The sequence below is a fragment of the Camellia sinensis genome, chromosome 5, assembly GCF_055761805.1.
Source record: "Camellia sinensis isolate YWXY chromosome 5, ASM5576180v1, whole genome shotgun sequence".
In the NCBI taxonomy this organism is placed as follows: Eukaryota; Viridiplantae; Streptophyta; class Magnoliopsida; order Ericales; family Theaceae; genus Camellia; species Camellia sinensis.
Genome location: NC_138965.1, coordinates 128922268 through 128940343, shown reverse-complemented (window position 1 = coordinate 128940343; position 18076 = coordinate 128922268). Strand labels below are relative to the sequence as shown.

At 43.8% G+C, this 18076-nt stretch overlaps 1 protein-coding gene across 2 annotated transcripts; it reads right to left on the bottom strand.

Moving 5' to 3' along the window:
• Positions 1 to 543: 543 nt before the first annotated feature.
• LOC145790858 (uncharacterized) lies at positions 544 to 17309 on the bottom strand. 2 transcript variants are annotated; one of them, XM_082869792.1, is made up of 2 exons: positions 14411 to 17309; positions 544 to 14190 (listed from the first exon to the last, which is right to left on the bottom strand). In XM_082869792.1, exon 2 carries the CDS (start codon positions 3914 to 3916, stop codon positions 1697 to 1699), a length of 2220 nt encoding a protein of 739 aa, XP_082725918.1. In that variant the 5' UTR covers positions 3917 to 14190; positions 14411 to 17309; the 3' UTR covers positions 544 to 1696. The 2 variants fall into 2 exon arrangements, with proteins under 2 accessions (XP_082725918.1, XP_082725917.1); XM_082869791.1 differs by having other exon boundaries at positions 15975 to 17309.
• Between the last annotated feature and the right edge of the window lie 767 nt (positions 17310 to 18076).

Sequence of the window (18076 nt, the reverse complement as noted above, 5' to 3'; positions counted from 1 at the left end):
CTCCATACACGTGTATGGAGGGGAGCAAAATCAATACAGCTGTCCTAAAATATCTGCAAAAGCAGATGAACAGCAATCGGCCGGCAAAAAATGCCATCTTGGCCAAACAAAGTGCCGACCGGCACAAAAAAGTGCTGACCGGCAACAAAGAGTGCCGGCCGGCAAACTATATTGCCGGTGGCAGCAAAAACCAGCCGGTGGCATCTAGCCAATGCCGGTGGTGGGTGGGGATGGTCTACAAGCCTCACCCTGCCTTTCCAAGGCAAAACACAAGTGTTTGGTGCAAAACCAGACACTAAACGGTCGAGTTCGGGGATCCTGAGGCAAGGCGCGTGAGCCGAGACCTCCGGGAACTCCAAACGAACACAAACATGGATAATCACCGAGTGTTCAAACGGTGACGTCCAAGTCTTGAGGACGGTCAAAAATGGGGTGTCTACAGGTACACTCGAGTATTTAACCTCTCCTTTTTAGGCTCTAACTTTTGCCAAGGCGCCCGTTGTGGGTTTTCGACCTTGCGAGCTTTGTTCTTCTTCTTTTGAATTTTTGTGTTCTTTTCTTTTCTTTTCATTTCTTTTGATTTTTGATTTTCTTTTTTGTTCTTTTTCTTCTTTTCTTGCTCTAACTTTTGCCTGGGTCGCCCTTCCGGGTTTTCAGCCCAGCGAGCCTCTTAAGGGTAAAAGTGTAGCTTTGTCCATGTCAAATGGTTTTGAGATCCTGAAGTCATCTGAATCCAGGAGAATGGCTGTTGTTTCGCTTTGTAAGCTTCTTCTGATGAGATCTGATCTTCTTGACCTGACTTTGGTGCCTCTTGCTCGAGGGCTGCTTCAGATCTAGCCACACAGGCCTCACATCGTAGTTGACCGTTGAACGTTCTGAATGGGCCCAAGGTTTGAAAGCAAGGACTCGAGTCTCGAGGCTGAGAGCGATCCTAAGCTGTACAATCTCAAGAGCGATTCCACACAAGTCTTCGCAGGACCGCGCAAAATATTTTGTTTTTGAAAATTTTTAAGAAAACGACAAATCGCTCGCGCTGAAGATAGTGTAGAACCAATCTGGATCAAGCCAGGATCCTTCCCAGTACTCACGCTAACAAGCATGATCTCAATCATTAAGGGCTTAGCATGCCTCTCTTTCTCTCAATTGATCAAAGTTTTGCAAATCCCGAGGAATTCCTTCCTCTTTGTTTTCACCGCGGTGTTCAAAAGGTTTTGAAAAACTTAGGTCAATGCAATGATTTCGGGGTGCAGAAGAGTAGGCGAAAAGTACTGCTGTTTCACTCAAACTTTCTAGCACAACTGGCACAAAGCAGAAGCAAGCACAAAGCATGAAAAACCACTGCTGTTTCATTCAAATCTATTGGTACCACTGGCTCCAAGGCAGAAACAGACTCAAAACAAAACGAAAAGACAAACACAAAACAAAATGGTGATGCCCGAGGTAACACCCCCCGGAATCACCCGACTCCTACACAACAGGACTGACTCGATACGACAAGACAGACCCAAAACAAAAGAGACTGACTCAAAACAAAACAACAAAACTGACCCAATACCCAAGTCAGAAAGCACAAAAACTGGTATTTGCACATTGCTCAGAACAGTGCGTGCCATTCCCACGTCTGGAGTAAATTGAGCGCCACCCGCAGCTGGTTCAACCTCTGATCAGATCACATTATCTCCCACAAGTTCACTGATCAAGTGCCGATAGACTTTGCAGGACTTGGCGGGAGGATGACCCCATTGTCAAATAGATCCTGTACTTCATGGCGAAGACGGAAGCAGGCGTCAGTAGTATGGCCAGTTTGTTGATGGTACGCGCAGTACTGGGTTGTATCATGTGTAGCCGGAAGAGGGTTCGGGAGAGGTCGAGGCTCAAGGGGTTTGAGATGGCCTTGTCCAACAAGGATTTGGAGAGCTTTGGACAAAGGCATATAGAGGGCATGGAAGACCCTCCGACCTCGGGGTTGGTACTTCAGGGCTTGTGGATTTTTACTGGGCGCACCAGCAAAGGGATTGGCAGGCGCTGACCGGGTTTGCTGATCTCTTCTGAGTGGATGATTAGAGCCAGTAGGATCGTCTCTGGTATGATGACCTTTCTCCCGGCTTGCTCCTTGATTCAAACTGCCCCTAAGTTGAGTAGCGAAAGTGTCGTCCACAGCTTTTGCAACAACTGCGAGCACTTGCTCTTTGTTCAGTCCCTCGGCTTTCAAAGCCTCAATATCCCACTGAAGGTGTTCATGGGGACCAATGCCTGCCCCTACCTTGTTCTTACCACTTGCCTCCACTTTGCCAAGGGATTGGCTTTCCTCAAATGCAGCCCGTCCCAACATCGGGGAGTCTTCTGACATGAAGTTCCCGGTATGTGGTGTGGTCGATGATGGAGCCAATGTCCCGGAGGCCAGATCTGTCACGATTTTTTGAAGATCTTTAATCATTCCCATCAACTCAGAAGTAGTGGGTACACGGGTTTGAGATGGTTGAGGTTCAGGTGCACCCATCATGCATAAGTCCATGCTTTCTGGGATAAACACCTCAGGCTTGGGTAGATGGGCTGGGGTGATGTATATGCTGGGGTCAAAGGTGGATGGCAGTATGTGGATGTGATTGAGGTAGGCAGGAGATGTTTGGTCATTGGGGTCTGAAGGTGGAGCTATCGTCCGGTTGTCGATGAGATTTTGGACCTCATGACGAAGGCGGTAGCAACGGTCGGTGCCATGACCGCGCTGCTGATGGTACACACAGTACTTGGCGGGGTTATGTCTGGCCGGGAGTGGGTTGGGAAGAGGTTGAGGATCGAGGGGTTTGAGATGCCCTTTTTCCATCAAGGCTTTTAGTGTGCTAGTCAGGCTCATATAGAGGGGGGTGAAAGTTCTACCCTGAGTTCGGGCTGGGCCAGCTATTTGTAGGCTCGGTTTGGCAAAAGGGTCGGCTGTGGCGACCGTATTGATTTCGGTGGGTTTGGGAATAGTGCTACTGCCAGCGTTGGTACTCCTTGAAATCACCTTCCTTGTTAGTTCCCTTGTCCTGGGAATGATCCCGCTGTTGAACGCATTCTCGACTTGAACCCCCAGTTCATGCAAACTTTTGAAAGTGAATAGTGGAGCGACTATCAACTTTTGCAACATATCATGCTCGAGGTTTCGGACCATCATCTGCACTTGATCCTTCTCAGAGGGGCGACGATCTGTCATTTGTGCTGCCTTTGCTCTCCACCTTGCAACGAATTCCACAAAAGGCTCTGTTGGGTTCTGGCGAGTTGCTTCAAGCTCTTGGATGGTCATTTCAACTTGGGTATTGTAGGAATACTGATCGATAAAGGCCTCAGCCAGTTCTTCCCAATTTTGCTTCACTGTATCCTCCAATTTGGCATACCAAGTGGCTGCCACACCCGACAAGGTTCTTCCATACAGAGAGAGTTTTTGTGGCTTAGTCAGACCCATCGGCTTCAGGACATCTAAGAAAAGTCGGATATGTACCATTGGATCTCCAAACCCGTCGAAACGGTCGATATATGGCATTTTGAATCCGTCTGGGAGCCGGATGGCAGCCTCGGTGCGCCCATCCTCAATGCCAGGAATGGAGTTAAGGCCCTGTGCCTTTTTGAATTGCTTCTCAAGGTTTGCAATTTTCACTGCATTCAGATTGAACTCATCAACATGAAAGGGTTGAGTTCTCTCATTAGGCTGCACCAGGGGTTTGAGCACCTGAGCTTGAGCCAACCCTTCTCGAGGATTCAGACACTGCAAGTCCTCAACTGGCAGAATTGGGTCAAAGTTTGGCTGGGGTCCCAAAGCTGGATGTGAGGCAGATGCCCCAGATGGGCGCTGCGTTTCAACACTGGTCTCAGCCTGTATGGCAGTTCCCTGATTTAGCGCTGCTATCGCGGCCACAAATTCTTCCGAACCTTGTGCCATCACGGTCTGCTAAGTCTGAACAAAGGTGATGTGACTGGCGACTGACGGATTAGATGAACAGATGAGCCCTGACCGGCTTTTCTTTACCTTGCCTCAGCGAAAGAACACTGGTTGCCCTTGAATTGAATTTCTGACCTAGCAAAGTTTATCAGCACAAGTTCGATGAACCTCGGGAGATATCGGAGCCTTCTGAAGCTATGGTTCCCAGACTACCTAGCAAAAGAGAAAACAGACAGCATCTTAGCCTGATTCCATCTGAACAGATACGAGCCTAGTTGAATGAGTGTGCCCTCTACTGAATTCTGCCCCAAAATTCGGCCTCAAAATCTGAGTCTGATACCCACAGGTAAAGCTGACTCCCAAATACTGATAGTAATGCCCGCAGGCCTGATGCCCAAATTCACAAACTGGTGCCCGCAGGCCTGATGCCCAAACCCATACACTGATACATGCATTCCTGTAGAGACGCACTCTAAAGCACATAACAGATAAGTGAGAGCCAAAACACCCCTATGTTGGGGTAAGGTTTCCCTGTCCTATTTTGTCAGGAGCTAGGGTTTCACTACGCACACAGCGGCTTCAAACAACCTATAAACGGGTAAGCAACCTGTCCTAGTTTGGAATGGTCACTATGGATCCGAATATGCACTAGGTCGAATGGTCAAAGAGGGTGCCCCGGTAAAACCGGGGTTTGTGTTCCCATACTGGCAGAGCCCACAACCGGTCAGCCTTATGGTCATGCCTTGACAAGACAAGCCTCCGGCAAACCGTTCAGGAATAGCAGATGGCAAACACGGTGTCCTAGGCGCACCAATGCAAATGCAATGCAAAGAAACACACAAGTGTAGTCAAAAACAGGTATCATGAGTTCGAGTCAAGTTCTCTAAATCCCCAGCAGAGTCGCCAGAAAATGTAACAAGCCCGCGGGGGACCTCGCTACAGTTCGGACTCAATTTGTAGTCACGGTTCTAAATCTGAACCAAAGAGTCCAAATCCGGCAAATCGTTTTGAGAAAACAGATTTTTGAAAGAAATGCCGAACATGGACTGCTTTGCCAGATACAGAGTCGCCACCTAAATGTTTTTTAATGGGAAATTTAAGAAACCCTGACTCGGTGCCAAAGGCCACGTGTCCGTCATCACCAAAGTTGCCTCGGCTCGGGAACTTGGGTACGATTGGGGAAGGTCACTTCGTGAGCACCCCCGCTCGCCTGATCAAAGATCGGCCTCTACTAACCATGATATCTATTTTTGAAAACATTATGCGTTCTTATTCCGGTTTATTAGCTTAGGTTACTATGTGATGCACACAGCATATAAGTATAGACTGGGTTACCCGAATTGGAACAAAACATTTCATGTTTGTTTATTTGAAAGATGGTTTGCTACTCGCAAGTAGGCTTAAAATGCAGATTTTGCCACCCGCAGGTGGGCTTAGAAAAAGATGATTTTGCCACTATCTAGTGGGCTTAAAACAAATAGTTGATGATTTATTCCAATTCAAACAACCCAACCTTCACCCACAGGCATTCAGGCAGTTATATCATATAAGCACATAGCCTCATGGTAAGCATGCTATTCATGGTAGTCACTCACACGCATGCAAGGATGCTAAAGCATAAAACTCACCAGGTACTCCAAGCCAAAAAAGAGACTACATTAGAAATCATGCATGATCCTAAGTATACAGAAATGCCTAATGCAACACATGCAAAAAAATGCAAATATAGCAGGCTCAGCTATTCTAAACATGGCATATGAAATGCTACAACTAACATGTATTCAATTTGGAATTGAAAGTACGAATGCAGTTAGTATGGTGCGCCGAGCCCGGTGCATGCAATACAGATGAATGAATGCAAACATGCTATCATAGTGTATGCTAATGAAATATGCCCTAATCTAACCATCATAAGCAGGTAAATAAAAGGGAGAAAGACGTGGGGTTGGAAGACATACAACACACACACGCACACTTATTACAGTTATGCCCTCGCGCAGAGGGTCCAAATAAATATACAGTCCCGAATAAAAGAATATTACAGTCTAAATAATATACAAATTCCTAATTAATTAACAAATCAACTAAGAAAATAAATAAAACTGGCATGCAAGCCAGGGACTGCCTTGACTCCATTCCGAATGATGAATAATGCATGCCCGGGTTGCCTTTGCGCGGAAATCCATGACGATGCCCCAATTAGCCTCTGTTTGTGCCTATTCTTGAAATGCGTGCCAAACTCCGAAAAGTTACTGTTTCTTCATTTTGCTGCAACAGAGAGCAGGAAAGGGGCATAGCAATGTATTTTCACAAATGTATGCATGCCTCGATCCTCGTGCCACCAATCACACATATCGATGCATGATGGCCGAGGGGTCGAATTGTGCAATTCAATGTAGAATGAATGCACATATAAACACAACAAAACCTAACTCTATCATAGGTAATCCGAAGTGTCGGTGACTGGGAATTGAGACACGTTCCGTCACTCGGAGTGCGAAACGCACCTCGTTTCCCGTGCCCAGGGTAATTCCTATCCCGAACACGATACAATATGCATGATAAGCATGAATGCAACTAAGATACAGCCTAGCATGCACAATGCTATGAAAATGAGATGTCTCGAAATGCGTGCACACGGGTACGCAAACCGAGAGAATGACATACGCAATGCAAATGATATGGAAATATGATATGGGCTTACACTAACATGAGAGAGCCTCAGCCACACTCACATAGGATGCCGATGGATGAAAACGAAGTGCCTCGAAATGCGTGTACACGGGCACGCAAACCGAGGCAATGGCATACTCAATGCAATGGCATGGAAATGGCATATAGAATGCAACATGAACTTATACTAACATGAGAGAGCCTCAGCCACACTCACATAAGAAGCCGATAGATGAAAATGAGGTGCCTCGAAATGCGTGCACACGGGCACGCAAACCGAGGCAATGGCATACGCAATGCAAATGTCATGGAAATATGATATGGGCTTACACTAACATGAGAGAGCCTCAGCCACACTCACATAAGAGGCCGATAGATGAAAATGAGGTGCCTCGAAATGCGTGCACACGGGCACGCAAACCGAGGCAATGGCATATGCAATGCAAATGTCATGGAAATATGATATGGGCTTACACTAACATGAGAGAGCCTCAGCCACACTCACATAAGAGGCCGATGGATGAAAACGAAGTGCCTCGAAATGCGTGCACACAGGCACGCAAACCGAGGCAATGGCATACTCAATGCAATGGCATGGAAATGGCATATAGAATGCAACATGGACTTATACTAACATGAGAGAGCCTCAGCCACACTCACATAAGAAGCCGATAGATGAAAATGAGGTGCCTCGAAATGCGTGCAAACGGGCACGCAAACCGAGGCAATGGCATACGCAATGCAAATGTCATGGAAATATGATATGGGCTTACACTAACATGAGAGAGCCTCAGCCACACTCACATAAGAGGCCGATAGATGAAAATGAGGTGCCTCGAAATGCGTGCACACGGGCACGCAAACCGAGGCAATGGCATATGCAATGCAAATGTCATGAAAATATGATATGGGCTTACACTAACATGAGAGAGCCTCAGCCACACTCACATAAGAGGCCGATAGATGAAAATGAGGTGCCTCGAAATGCGTGCACACGGGCATGCAAACCGAGGCAATGGCATATGCAATGCAATATGGCTAAAATGGCATATAGAATGCAACATGGACTTACACTAACATGAGAGAGCCTCAGCCACACTCACATAAGAAGCCGATAGATGAAAATGAGGTGTCTCGCAATGCGTGCACACGGGCACGCAAACCGAGGCAATGGCATACGCAATGCAATATGACAAAAATGGCATATAGACATGCTAATGGGATTTAAGCACTGAAAAGTGGGGGAAAACATCATCGAAATGAGGCGAAAACACACCCGATGCATGGAATCTCTCCCGAAATGCAAATTAGGCGCCCGAAATGAACTACAGCTATACAAAGCATGCATAATTGGTACATGGAATGAAAATACAGAAGCAAGACAGCCCCAAAATAAGCATTTTTACAGTACAAATCATGGCCAAACAGCAAATAAAGATAGGGCAACAATGGCATGCAAAAATGGCCCTAAACATGAGATTATGAAGCAACTCACAGCTGCTGACTCCAAATGGGTTAGGGCCCTTCAACAACATTGAAGAGGGACAAAAAATAAGCCACTTTACAGAACTGTAAAAACCTCAAAAACAAACATAGATGTGGCTAAGCTCTTATGCAAGAAAATGGGCCAAAAGGTGGCCAAAGAGGCAAGTGGTATATGCAAAGCCCAAACTGAAACATTTCCTTCTACAACATTGATGAGGGACCAAAAATAAGCATATTTTCAGAACTGTAAAAACTCCAAAACAGTATACAAACATGCTAGAAATGCAATGCAAAAATGAGGCTCAAAAGAGGCTATAACACAAAGTGTGCAAAATATTCACCAAAAATCCAAAGACCCTTAATGAAACATGTTAATAAGGTCAAAATAAGACTATTTATAGGCCTGTAAAAAGACCAAAAACAGAAGCATGATAGGCTGCCAAAGCATGCAAGAAAATGGCATTCAAGGAGGATATTGAAGCAAGTGCAATATGGGGGGCTCAAACAGGGTTGAGCCCTTAATGAAACAAGAAAATGAGCTCAAAAAAATGACCTTTTCAGTTTTGGTCGGAGCTCAAATCAATAAGCATGTATGGCTAAGAAATGGTGCAAGAAATGGACCAAAAAGGGGGAAATGCTACTCACCCTTGAAGACCAATGCTTTTGTTGCTTCTTGGACCAACTTTGATGATTCTAAGCTGCTGGAATTCCTCCCCTTGCTGCTGGAATGGAGTGGTGGTGGTGGTGCTTGGTTTTGATGAAGGAATGAGGTAGAACTTAGGAGTTTTTTCAAGGAAAATGAGAGAGATGGATGGAGATATGGATGCTTATGCTTGAAGCAATTTTTCCAAACTCTAATCCCAATGCTTGCAGCTGGTTATATGGACAAAAAAGAGGGAGCAAAGGGAGGGAAAGAGTGGGAAAAAGGACCAAGTTCCTTTTCCCAAAAGATATTTCCCCCGGATACAGATATTTTGGGGGAAAAAAGTGCATAGCTGTAAAGTGCACACAGTGAGGAACAAGGCCGGCCACTTTTTGGAGCTTCAGGTGGCCGGCCGGCCACCCCCCATGGCCGGCCGGCCAAGGGTCAAAAAGGTCAAGTTGAATTAGTGGCCGACCATATGATATTGGTGGCCTCCCAGGTCCCCTCATCACAACCCTGTGGTTCAAAATTGAAAACTGTAAAACAGGAGAGAGAATAGGCCACTTTTAGGAGGGGTTCAAAAGGGTCAAGCAACATTAGTGGCCGACCACCAACTTTTAGGGTCCTCCCATGTGTGTACATCACAAATATGTGGTTAAAAGTTCAAGAAAATGGCCCAAGGTTGTTCAACATTGGCTCGGAAGGAGGGGTTCAAAAGGGTCAAGCAACATTAGTGGCCGACCACCAACTTTTAGGGTCCTCCCATGTGTGTACATCACAAATATGTGGTTAAAAGTTCAAGAAAATGGCCAAGGGTGTTCAACATTGGCTCGGAAGGAGGGGTTCAAAAGGGTCAAGCAACATTAGTGGCCGACCACCAACTTTTAGGGTCCTCCCATGTGTGTACATCACAAATATGTGGTTAAAAGTTCAAGAAAATGGCCCAAGGGTGTTCAACATTGGCTCGGAAGTGAGAAAAACGGGCGCCGGCGGGCGTATAACTTGGTTGCTGCAACAATTGCTGGCCTCCCACCCTTCTACGGCCTTCCTAGTGATGAAACAGAGGTACCTGCCAAAAATGAACGAAAATCGATGCAAAATGAAAGCTCAGGGGCCAAAACACGCAGTTCGGGGTCCCGGAAATGGGCTGTTAAGCACCGAAAGTGGCATTCGGCCACGAAGTGGGTCTCTCAGACCTCAGTGTCCCTTGAAAGGGAGAAAATAAGATGTATGCCAAAATTTAGAGCAAACGGAGATGGTTGAGCGGTCCCGAACCGAGGCACACGGCCTGACAGCTCCGAAAACCGGGAACCGGACTCCGAAATGGGCAAAATGGCCTACGGCCACGAAATGTAGCCCACGGCCATTGAGAGATGGTCTACGGGACCTCTCCCTCCCCTCAGGAAAAGAAACAGAGAAACCGAGTCTGGTTCACAAACCGAGACAAGGCACAGAAGAGGGTTCGAAAATCCGGAGGCAGGGCTCACGGCCGCGACTCTGAAACTTCTGAACGAGCACATTTATGCAACATCACCAAGCGCTCAATCGGTGACGTCTGAGTCTTAAGGTCGGTCAAAAATGGGGTGTCTACACGATCCAAGTTTTATTTGCCACTAACTCAATGTTTTGCCTGATGCACGGCCAGTCATTCAGAGAACAAGGAGATCGGCTCTTCATCACACCGAGGTAGTCGCGGAGGAGATAAAGAACTTGCTTGAAGCACGGGCTATTCAGGAAGTGCACTACCCTCGGTGGATTTCAAACACGGTCATAGTACCCGAGAAGAATGGGAAGTGGCGAGTTTGTGTCGACTACAAGACCGTCAACCAAGCTTGCCCTAAAGATAGTTTTCCTCTACCCAGAATAGACCAGCTGGTGGATTTAACGGCCGGACATGAAAGGCTCAGTTTCTTGGATGTCTACTACGCTTATCATCAGATTGCCATGCATGGCCTCGACCGCGAGATAACCTCTTTCACTACCCCAAGGGGACTATTCTGCTATCGAGTCATACCTTTTGGTTTGAAGAACGCCGAGGCGACTTTCCAAAGGATGGTGACCAAGATGTTTGCTCCTCTGCTTGGCCGGACGATAGAGGACTACATCGATGACATGGTGGTCAAGAGCAAGCACCAAGCTAACCACTTATCCGACCTAGCCGAGATGTTCGTTATTCTTAAACAGCACAAGCTACGCTTGAATGCGTCAACGTGTGCCTTCGGCGTGGGATCCGAGAAATTCTTGGGCTTCTTAGTCATAAACCGAGACATCGAGGCAGACCCAACACAGATCAAAGCCGTACAAGAATTGAAGCAGCCCAACTCGGCAAAGGACGTGCATCATCTTGCCGGTATGGCAGCCGCGCTTAACAGATTCATAAGTCGGTCATTAGATCGCTGCCGCCCTTTCTTTCAAGCCTTGAAATCCAAGTTTTCATGAGACGAGGAATGCGACAAGGCTTTGGCCGAGCTCAAGGCGTATTTGTCTTCTGCTCCTTTGTTGGTGACACCCAAGCCCGGCGAAGAACTTTACCTTTATCTGGCAGTTTCTCAACATGCCGTTAGCGCAGTACTTATCCGGTCAGAGGGTATAAAGCATTTCCCTATCTTTTATGTGAGCAAAACCTTGCTACCAGCAGAGTCGAGGTACTTGCCACAGGAAAAACTCGCTTTAGCATTGATGATGGCCTCCAGGAAATTGGTGCACTACTTTCATGCCCACACAATTATTGTGTTGACCGAATTTTCCCTAAAAGCCTTGTTCGAGCGGGCGGATTTCTCCGGTCGAATTCTAAAGTGGGCAGTCAAGTTGGGACAATTCGACGTTAAGTTTCAACCCCGAACAGCCATAAAAGCTCAAGCATTGGTAGATTTTGTTGCTGAGTTCTCGCCTGGGATTCACCAAGTATGACCGGTGGATCTCACCACGGTAGACAAGGAAGCGAACGAAGATTCAACCGAAATTGCATAGCAGGGCGACGTTGGCGACGCGGAACTTGCGTGCCCCACCATAGAACCTCCATCCGGCATGATACATCAGCCCGGCAGTGTGACGACGGACTTAGGCATAACAGACCAACCTGTTGGGTCCGGTACCGCATCACTGAGGGGGGAGGAAGTGGAACCGATCAGCCTTGAACCTGAAACTGAACGGCCGAGCAACCATGATCCCAGCAACTTTCAAGCCTCCCAAGATCCCTCAGAGTGTTGGAAACTCTTCGTCGGCAAAATGTGGAAACTTTTTGTAGATGGAGCCTCAAACCGTCGCGGTGCCGGGCTGGGCATCGTTTTGATCTCACCAGATGGTCTGACCATCGAACACTCTATCACCCTCGAATTCCCCGCATCAAACAATGAGGCTGAATACGAGGCGCTACTGGCCGGACTTAAGAGCGCGCTCCAAGTGCGCACATCCGAGCTGATGGTTTACAGCGAATCTCAACTTGTTGTCAACCAAGTGTCTGGGGTTTACGAAGCTAAAGATGACAGAATGGCAAAGTACCAAGCTCTGATAAGAGACCACATCAAGCGATTCCAGGCGATAAGGGTCCAACAAATTGGACGGGAAAAAAATGACCACGCGGATGAGTTAGCCGGTCTAGCTTCCATGGTCGACCGAACATCTCCAAGTCCTCTCCTGATTGAATTCCTTCCAAGGTCTAGCATAGAGGAACCCGAGCAGACAGAAGTACTCTGCACTGAGCTTGGCCCTTCTTGGATAGACCCTATTATCCTCTTCCTAAAAGAGCGGACCCTTCCGGCCGATAAAAACGAAGCGCATAAAGTCCGGGTGAACTTAGAGCGGTTTTGACTCTCTCCATCTGGCGCTTTATACAAGAAGTCTTTCACCGATCCTTATCTCAAGTGTGTACACCCAAACAGCGTGGAAGCTTTCATGTACGAAATTCACGAAGGCATATAAGGCAGTCACATCGGGGGCAGATCTTTGGCCTACCGAGCTATCTCGCAAGGGTATTGGTGACCATGCATGCAAGAGGACGCTCAGAAATATGTTCGCAAATGTGAGAAGTGCCAGAAGTTTGCCCACCAAATTCACCAGTTGGCCAGAGAACTTCTTCCCCTCACAAGCCCTTGGCCTTTCGCAATGTGGGGGCTGGACATAGTGGGACCACTCCCAACAACACCAGGCAACCGAAAGTTCTTCATCGCGGCTACAGACTACTTCACCAAATGGGTTGAAGTTAAGCCCTTAGCAACTATCAAAGAGAAAGACGTCAAATGGTTTGTCTGGCAGAATGTGGTAACGCGGTTTGGCGTCCCCAAGATTCTGATTTCTAATAATGGCACCCAATTTGACGGGCGCTTATTCAAAGGATTTTGTGAAGAATTGAAGATTGAATTCTACAACTCTACCTCGGCATACTCGCAGTCCAACGGCCAAGCCGAAGCATCAAACAAGACCATTCTTGATGGCTTGAAGAAAAGACTTGAGAAAGCCAAAGGGAAATGGGCCAAAGAACTCCAAAGTGTCCTTTGGGCATACCGAACGACCCTAAGGCGATCTACCGGGGAAACTCCTTTTACCTTGGCATATGACATGGAGGCGGTCATCCCATTGGAAGTTGGCATGCCCACCCTCCATAATGAAAGTTTTGAGCCCGAGCTGAACTCTGAAGCCATCGCCCTGGAATTGGACCTAGCGCCGAGACAAGGCTCTAATCCATGTGGCCGCATACCAACAAGAGCTTTTCAGAAAATACAACAAAATGGTGCAACCCAGACCGTTCAAAGTTGGGGATTGGGTTTTAAGAAAGGTGATGGGCAACACATTGGTGCCGGGGGAAGGCAAGTTGGGGACAAACTGGGAAGGGCCTTATAAGATAACCGGTCTGGCGGGCAAAGGGGCATACCACTTGGAAGATTTGGAAGGAGAAGGCATACCCCGGCCATGGAATGCGGCCAACCTCAAACTGTACTATTTTTAGCATTTTACGTTCTTATGTAATTTTTTGTGAATGTAACACGCTATACTTCTGAATGTAACACGCTTTTTGTCAAATATAATAGAAGTGACTTATCTTTGCTGTAGCATTCTATTGTTTTAGATGCTTACTCTAAGATCTCAACCGAGATGTTTTATTCCGGTCAAATGAGTTGATGATTTGCTCAACTCTGTGATTTTAACCGAGGTGTTTTATTCTGGTCAAATGATGTGACGCCCCAATTTTTTTTTTGAAGTATCAAGGGAAATTAAATAAACAAAATGACTTAATAAACTAAAAAGTTGACATCTTAACAGGGTAATCCAACTCTCGTACATAACCAAACGTCCAAATAACAATAGATAAAAACTTAAAGTTATCCAAATATAACATTAAATGAAATTATAAAGTCCTTAATAGCTATTATATAAAATAATATAATTTATTCGGCTCTACTCGGGGTTTCAGGTCAGCCAAAGCTCTACGTTAGCGTCGACTCCATTTCAGCTTCAATTATTTTCTCGCCAAGACCTGGCATAAAACGCCAGGGCAACAAAAATATATGCCATGAGTTTTGCAACACAGTAAGAAAACATAACCAACCTACCATTCTTTTTAAGAGAAAAATAATGAGATTATAAACATGAGATAACAATATAATTGTAAGCATAAATTACAACCATTAAAATAATTTCAATAATTTTAATAAATTAGGTGACACTCGAAATCTCACCAAAGAGATTTAACTTACCAACCACTAAGCATGGCAACGGTTAATTTGAAACCCTCCCTTGGTCAAATATTTTAGTGTTACCAACCGTAACTACCAGGGATGCCCACGTCCGGAGTTATATACCCAAGTAGTAGCATCCGTGGTCTGCCCCAAGGAAACGGTCTGCTAGGGGTACGTAACCTCCCTGTGTGCCACCAGCACATCCACCCTTATTCCAAAACCAAATACCGAAAAGGGTTCAAATAAGTCTCGTGCCATCTTAGAGTTTCGCAACACAATTTACGTGAGAATTCTCAAAATCAGGGCTCACCCTGAACAACCGGTATTAACCGTCAATCCCTTGATTTCATACACTCTTTAAAATCAGAACTCACCCTGAACAACCGGTATTAACCGTCAACCCTTAATTTCGTACACTCTTTAAAACCAAGACTCACTCTGAACATCTAGTATTAACCGTCAATTGTTAACTTTGTATATGCCGTTAATCATTTCAGTTAATTTTGATATTACTCACAAATAATTCCAATTTTTTTATCACAATTGATGTTATACCAACTCATTAAAATCTCAACATAAAATATTACACATATCACACAATAATAAACAAATGTACAGCATTTAAATAAACAATTTATTTAAACCATGGTAGGAAATAATAATTTTGATACAGAGAAAATAAACCAAAGTCACACGTGCATGGATTTTTAATTTACAAGATTAGACTACCACAATATTAAATAAACCACAATACACCCATACATGGATTACTAATTTACTATATTTGATGAATTGGACCAACACAATAACTGATTTTTATCCGAATAAATAATTGAAGTCATGATCTTAAACCTGTCTAGAAATTTTCAGGTTATACCTTAGATAATAAAAATTATAAATAAATTATTTATACATTTCTAAAATTCGTGAAAATGTACAGAATATTCAATAAATATATTTGGGTCATTTTTCAGAAATAAATTCCCAAAAATAAGTTATAAATAATTCTGTAAAATTCCCAGAAATTTTATGACACAGATTTATCACATTTCCTTAAATTAATTCCATACTTAAATTTTATAAATAAATTCCATGATCTAAAAATTTATTATGAAACTACACTTCTCAAATTTCATTTTTTGCTTAGAAATTACCAGATTTGGTTTAATATAAAAGTTTTAATGATTTTTCAAACACATAATAAAATCTGTCTATAGCTCCAGATTTGGTTAAAAATATGTATAAATTCGTACAAAACTCAATAATTGTTGAAATATTTTGTGGATGAACTAGACATCATTATCAACAACTTTGTAGAAGAAATCATCTTCAAATTTTGAGTATAAAATTGTCTAAAAATTAGTACAACCTTCTGGCAGATTTAAAGAGCCAAATAACATCTTCAATCATCTTTTTAATGGCATAAACTACACATGCAAGTCCAAATTTGATGTACCATCATAAATTTTCATACAATTATAAATAAAATTCTATCTACAAGTTTAGACATTTTATCATATGTATATAATTTGAAATTTTCAAATATATTAAAAAAATGAGAGGGTTGAGAGGGTTTTCTTACAATGTTAGGTTGCTAACGGTTTATCGTCCGAATTTGATTTATGATTCTGATCGTAAGATATGACCGTCTTGACTCCATGATCGTCTTGCAGAAATTTCACATTAATCGGACACGATCTCACCGTTGATCTTTCATTGGATTCTCTTAAAACCTTTAGTTGTTGATCATCATCTTAGACTTAGAATTTGAAAGATCTAACCCCAGAAATGGATTCTACACGTCTAAAAACCTAGGGGTGGTCATCCCCAAGGTCATAGGACCACTCGATTAACCTAAATGTGCTAGGATGCACCGTAGCACCATAAGCTGAGAAACATTGGATAAAAATTTAGTTCATCTTCTCCAATAGCCACAGCATGCACGACAGAGAGACCCAGAATTTTAGTTTCAATGTCACCGGTTCAAATGCTTGTATCTTCTTCATCGTAATTCCGTTTTATCTTATTTTTCTGTCATTAGATTCACCTCACGGCCTAGTTTTTGGTTCACTACTCATACGCCTCATTCCGTCTCTTTTTGCATGCCGTCGGATCTCCAAAATTTGACCAAAAATAAGATTATTTTCCTACCGTCTCGGACATTTTTTTCGAACCATCTTTCGGACCCCATAACTTTCTTAATTCTTAACGGTTTTACTTCATTCTTTCGCCAATCTCTTCAACTTACTTCGTACTTCATCTTACATGGCCTATTTGTCTCACTTCTTCCCAGAATTGATGGTTTTGGCATGCCGAAAGTAAGCCAAAAACCAACTTTTGAACTTCAAAATAAATTTCTCTAACTTTGTTTCCTTCTCCTCCATCTTCTTTCTTCTTCTCTTTCTTCACCTACAACACTTTGTGGATGGTGGTTCTAGATGATAATAGAAATAGGTGATGGTGGTGGTGGTGGTGCCGGTCCGACGGTGCGCCAATGGTGGTGAAGTTCGCGAGTTGGCGATAGTGTGGGTTGAGGCCATGGCTATGGAGGTTGGGGAAGGAGGAAAAACATAGATAAAGGAGAAAGAGAGTTTTGAGAATGAGAGATGGAGGGAGAGAGAGAGAGATGAAACGGATAGAGAGAGAGAGCTATGCAATTGGAAGAGAAGCAAAATGAGGAAGAGTAAAAGAAGATAAAAGAAAATGAAAAGAAACAAAAAAAAAAAAAAAGAAATTGAACACTTGGTCAGCATGTTCACCACGTTGTCTTTTGATACATAAGATGATTACACGTTGAAGGTGGAATGCAAGAAAACCTGGGGTAGCAAACCCATGGTTTTTTATTGGGTTTTAGTACAGAAAATATAAGGTTTCAGTGTAATTTGATTACCAAAAAAATATAGAGAAAAATATAATAAAAATATCATACGGTTCAGAAATTAATATTGAGTAATAATAGAAAGTCAAAAATATTTTATTTTATTTTATTTTGAATAAATTTTTAGTATAAAAATATACAGACTATTAAATTCAAAATATTGTGAATAATTATTTCAGAAAATTAAAAATATACATATTATTTTTATTATATAAAAATACGGGGTTTCACAAATGAGTTGATGATCTGCTCAACTCTGTGATTTCAACCGAGATGTTTTACTCCGGTTAAACGAGTTGATGATTTGCTCAACTCTGTGATTTCAACCGAGATGTTTTACTCCGGTTAAATGAGTTGATGATTTACTCAGTTTAAACCAAGATGTTTTTTATTCCGGTTGAATGAGTTCATGATCTGCTCAATTCTGTGAATTCAACTGAGATGATTTACTCTAGTTGAATGAGTTGATGATTTGCTCAACTCTATGGTCTCAACCGAGATGTTTTATTCCGGTTGAATCAGTTGATGATTTACTCAACTCCGTGATTTCAACCGAGATGTTTTACTCTGGTTAAATGAGTCGATGATTTGCTCAACTCTATGATTTCAACCGAGATGATTTTGCTCTGGTTAAATGAGTTGATGTTTTACCCAACTGTGGTTTCAACCGAGATGGTTTATCTTGGCTATATGAGTTGATAATTTGCTCAGCGACGAGTTGATGATTTGCTAAGCCAAGGTGCTTTACCCCAGCTGAAGTTGTTTAGTTTAAACACAGTGTAAACACTTAACGAAATCAGAACTTT

Coding starts and splice junctions, on each gene's coding strand:
- LOC145790858 (XM_082869792.1), bottom strand. CDS start 3,916: ATGGCACAAGGTTCGGAAGAATTTGTGGCCGCGATAGCAGCGCTAAAT.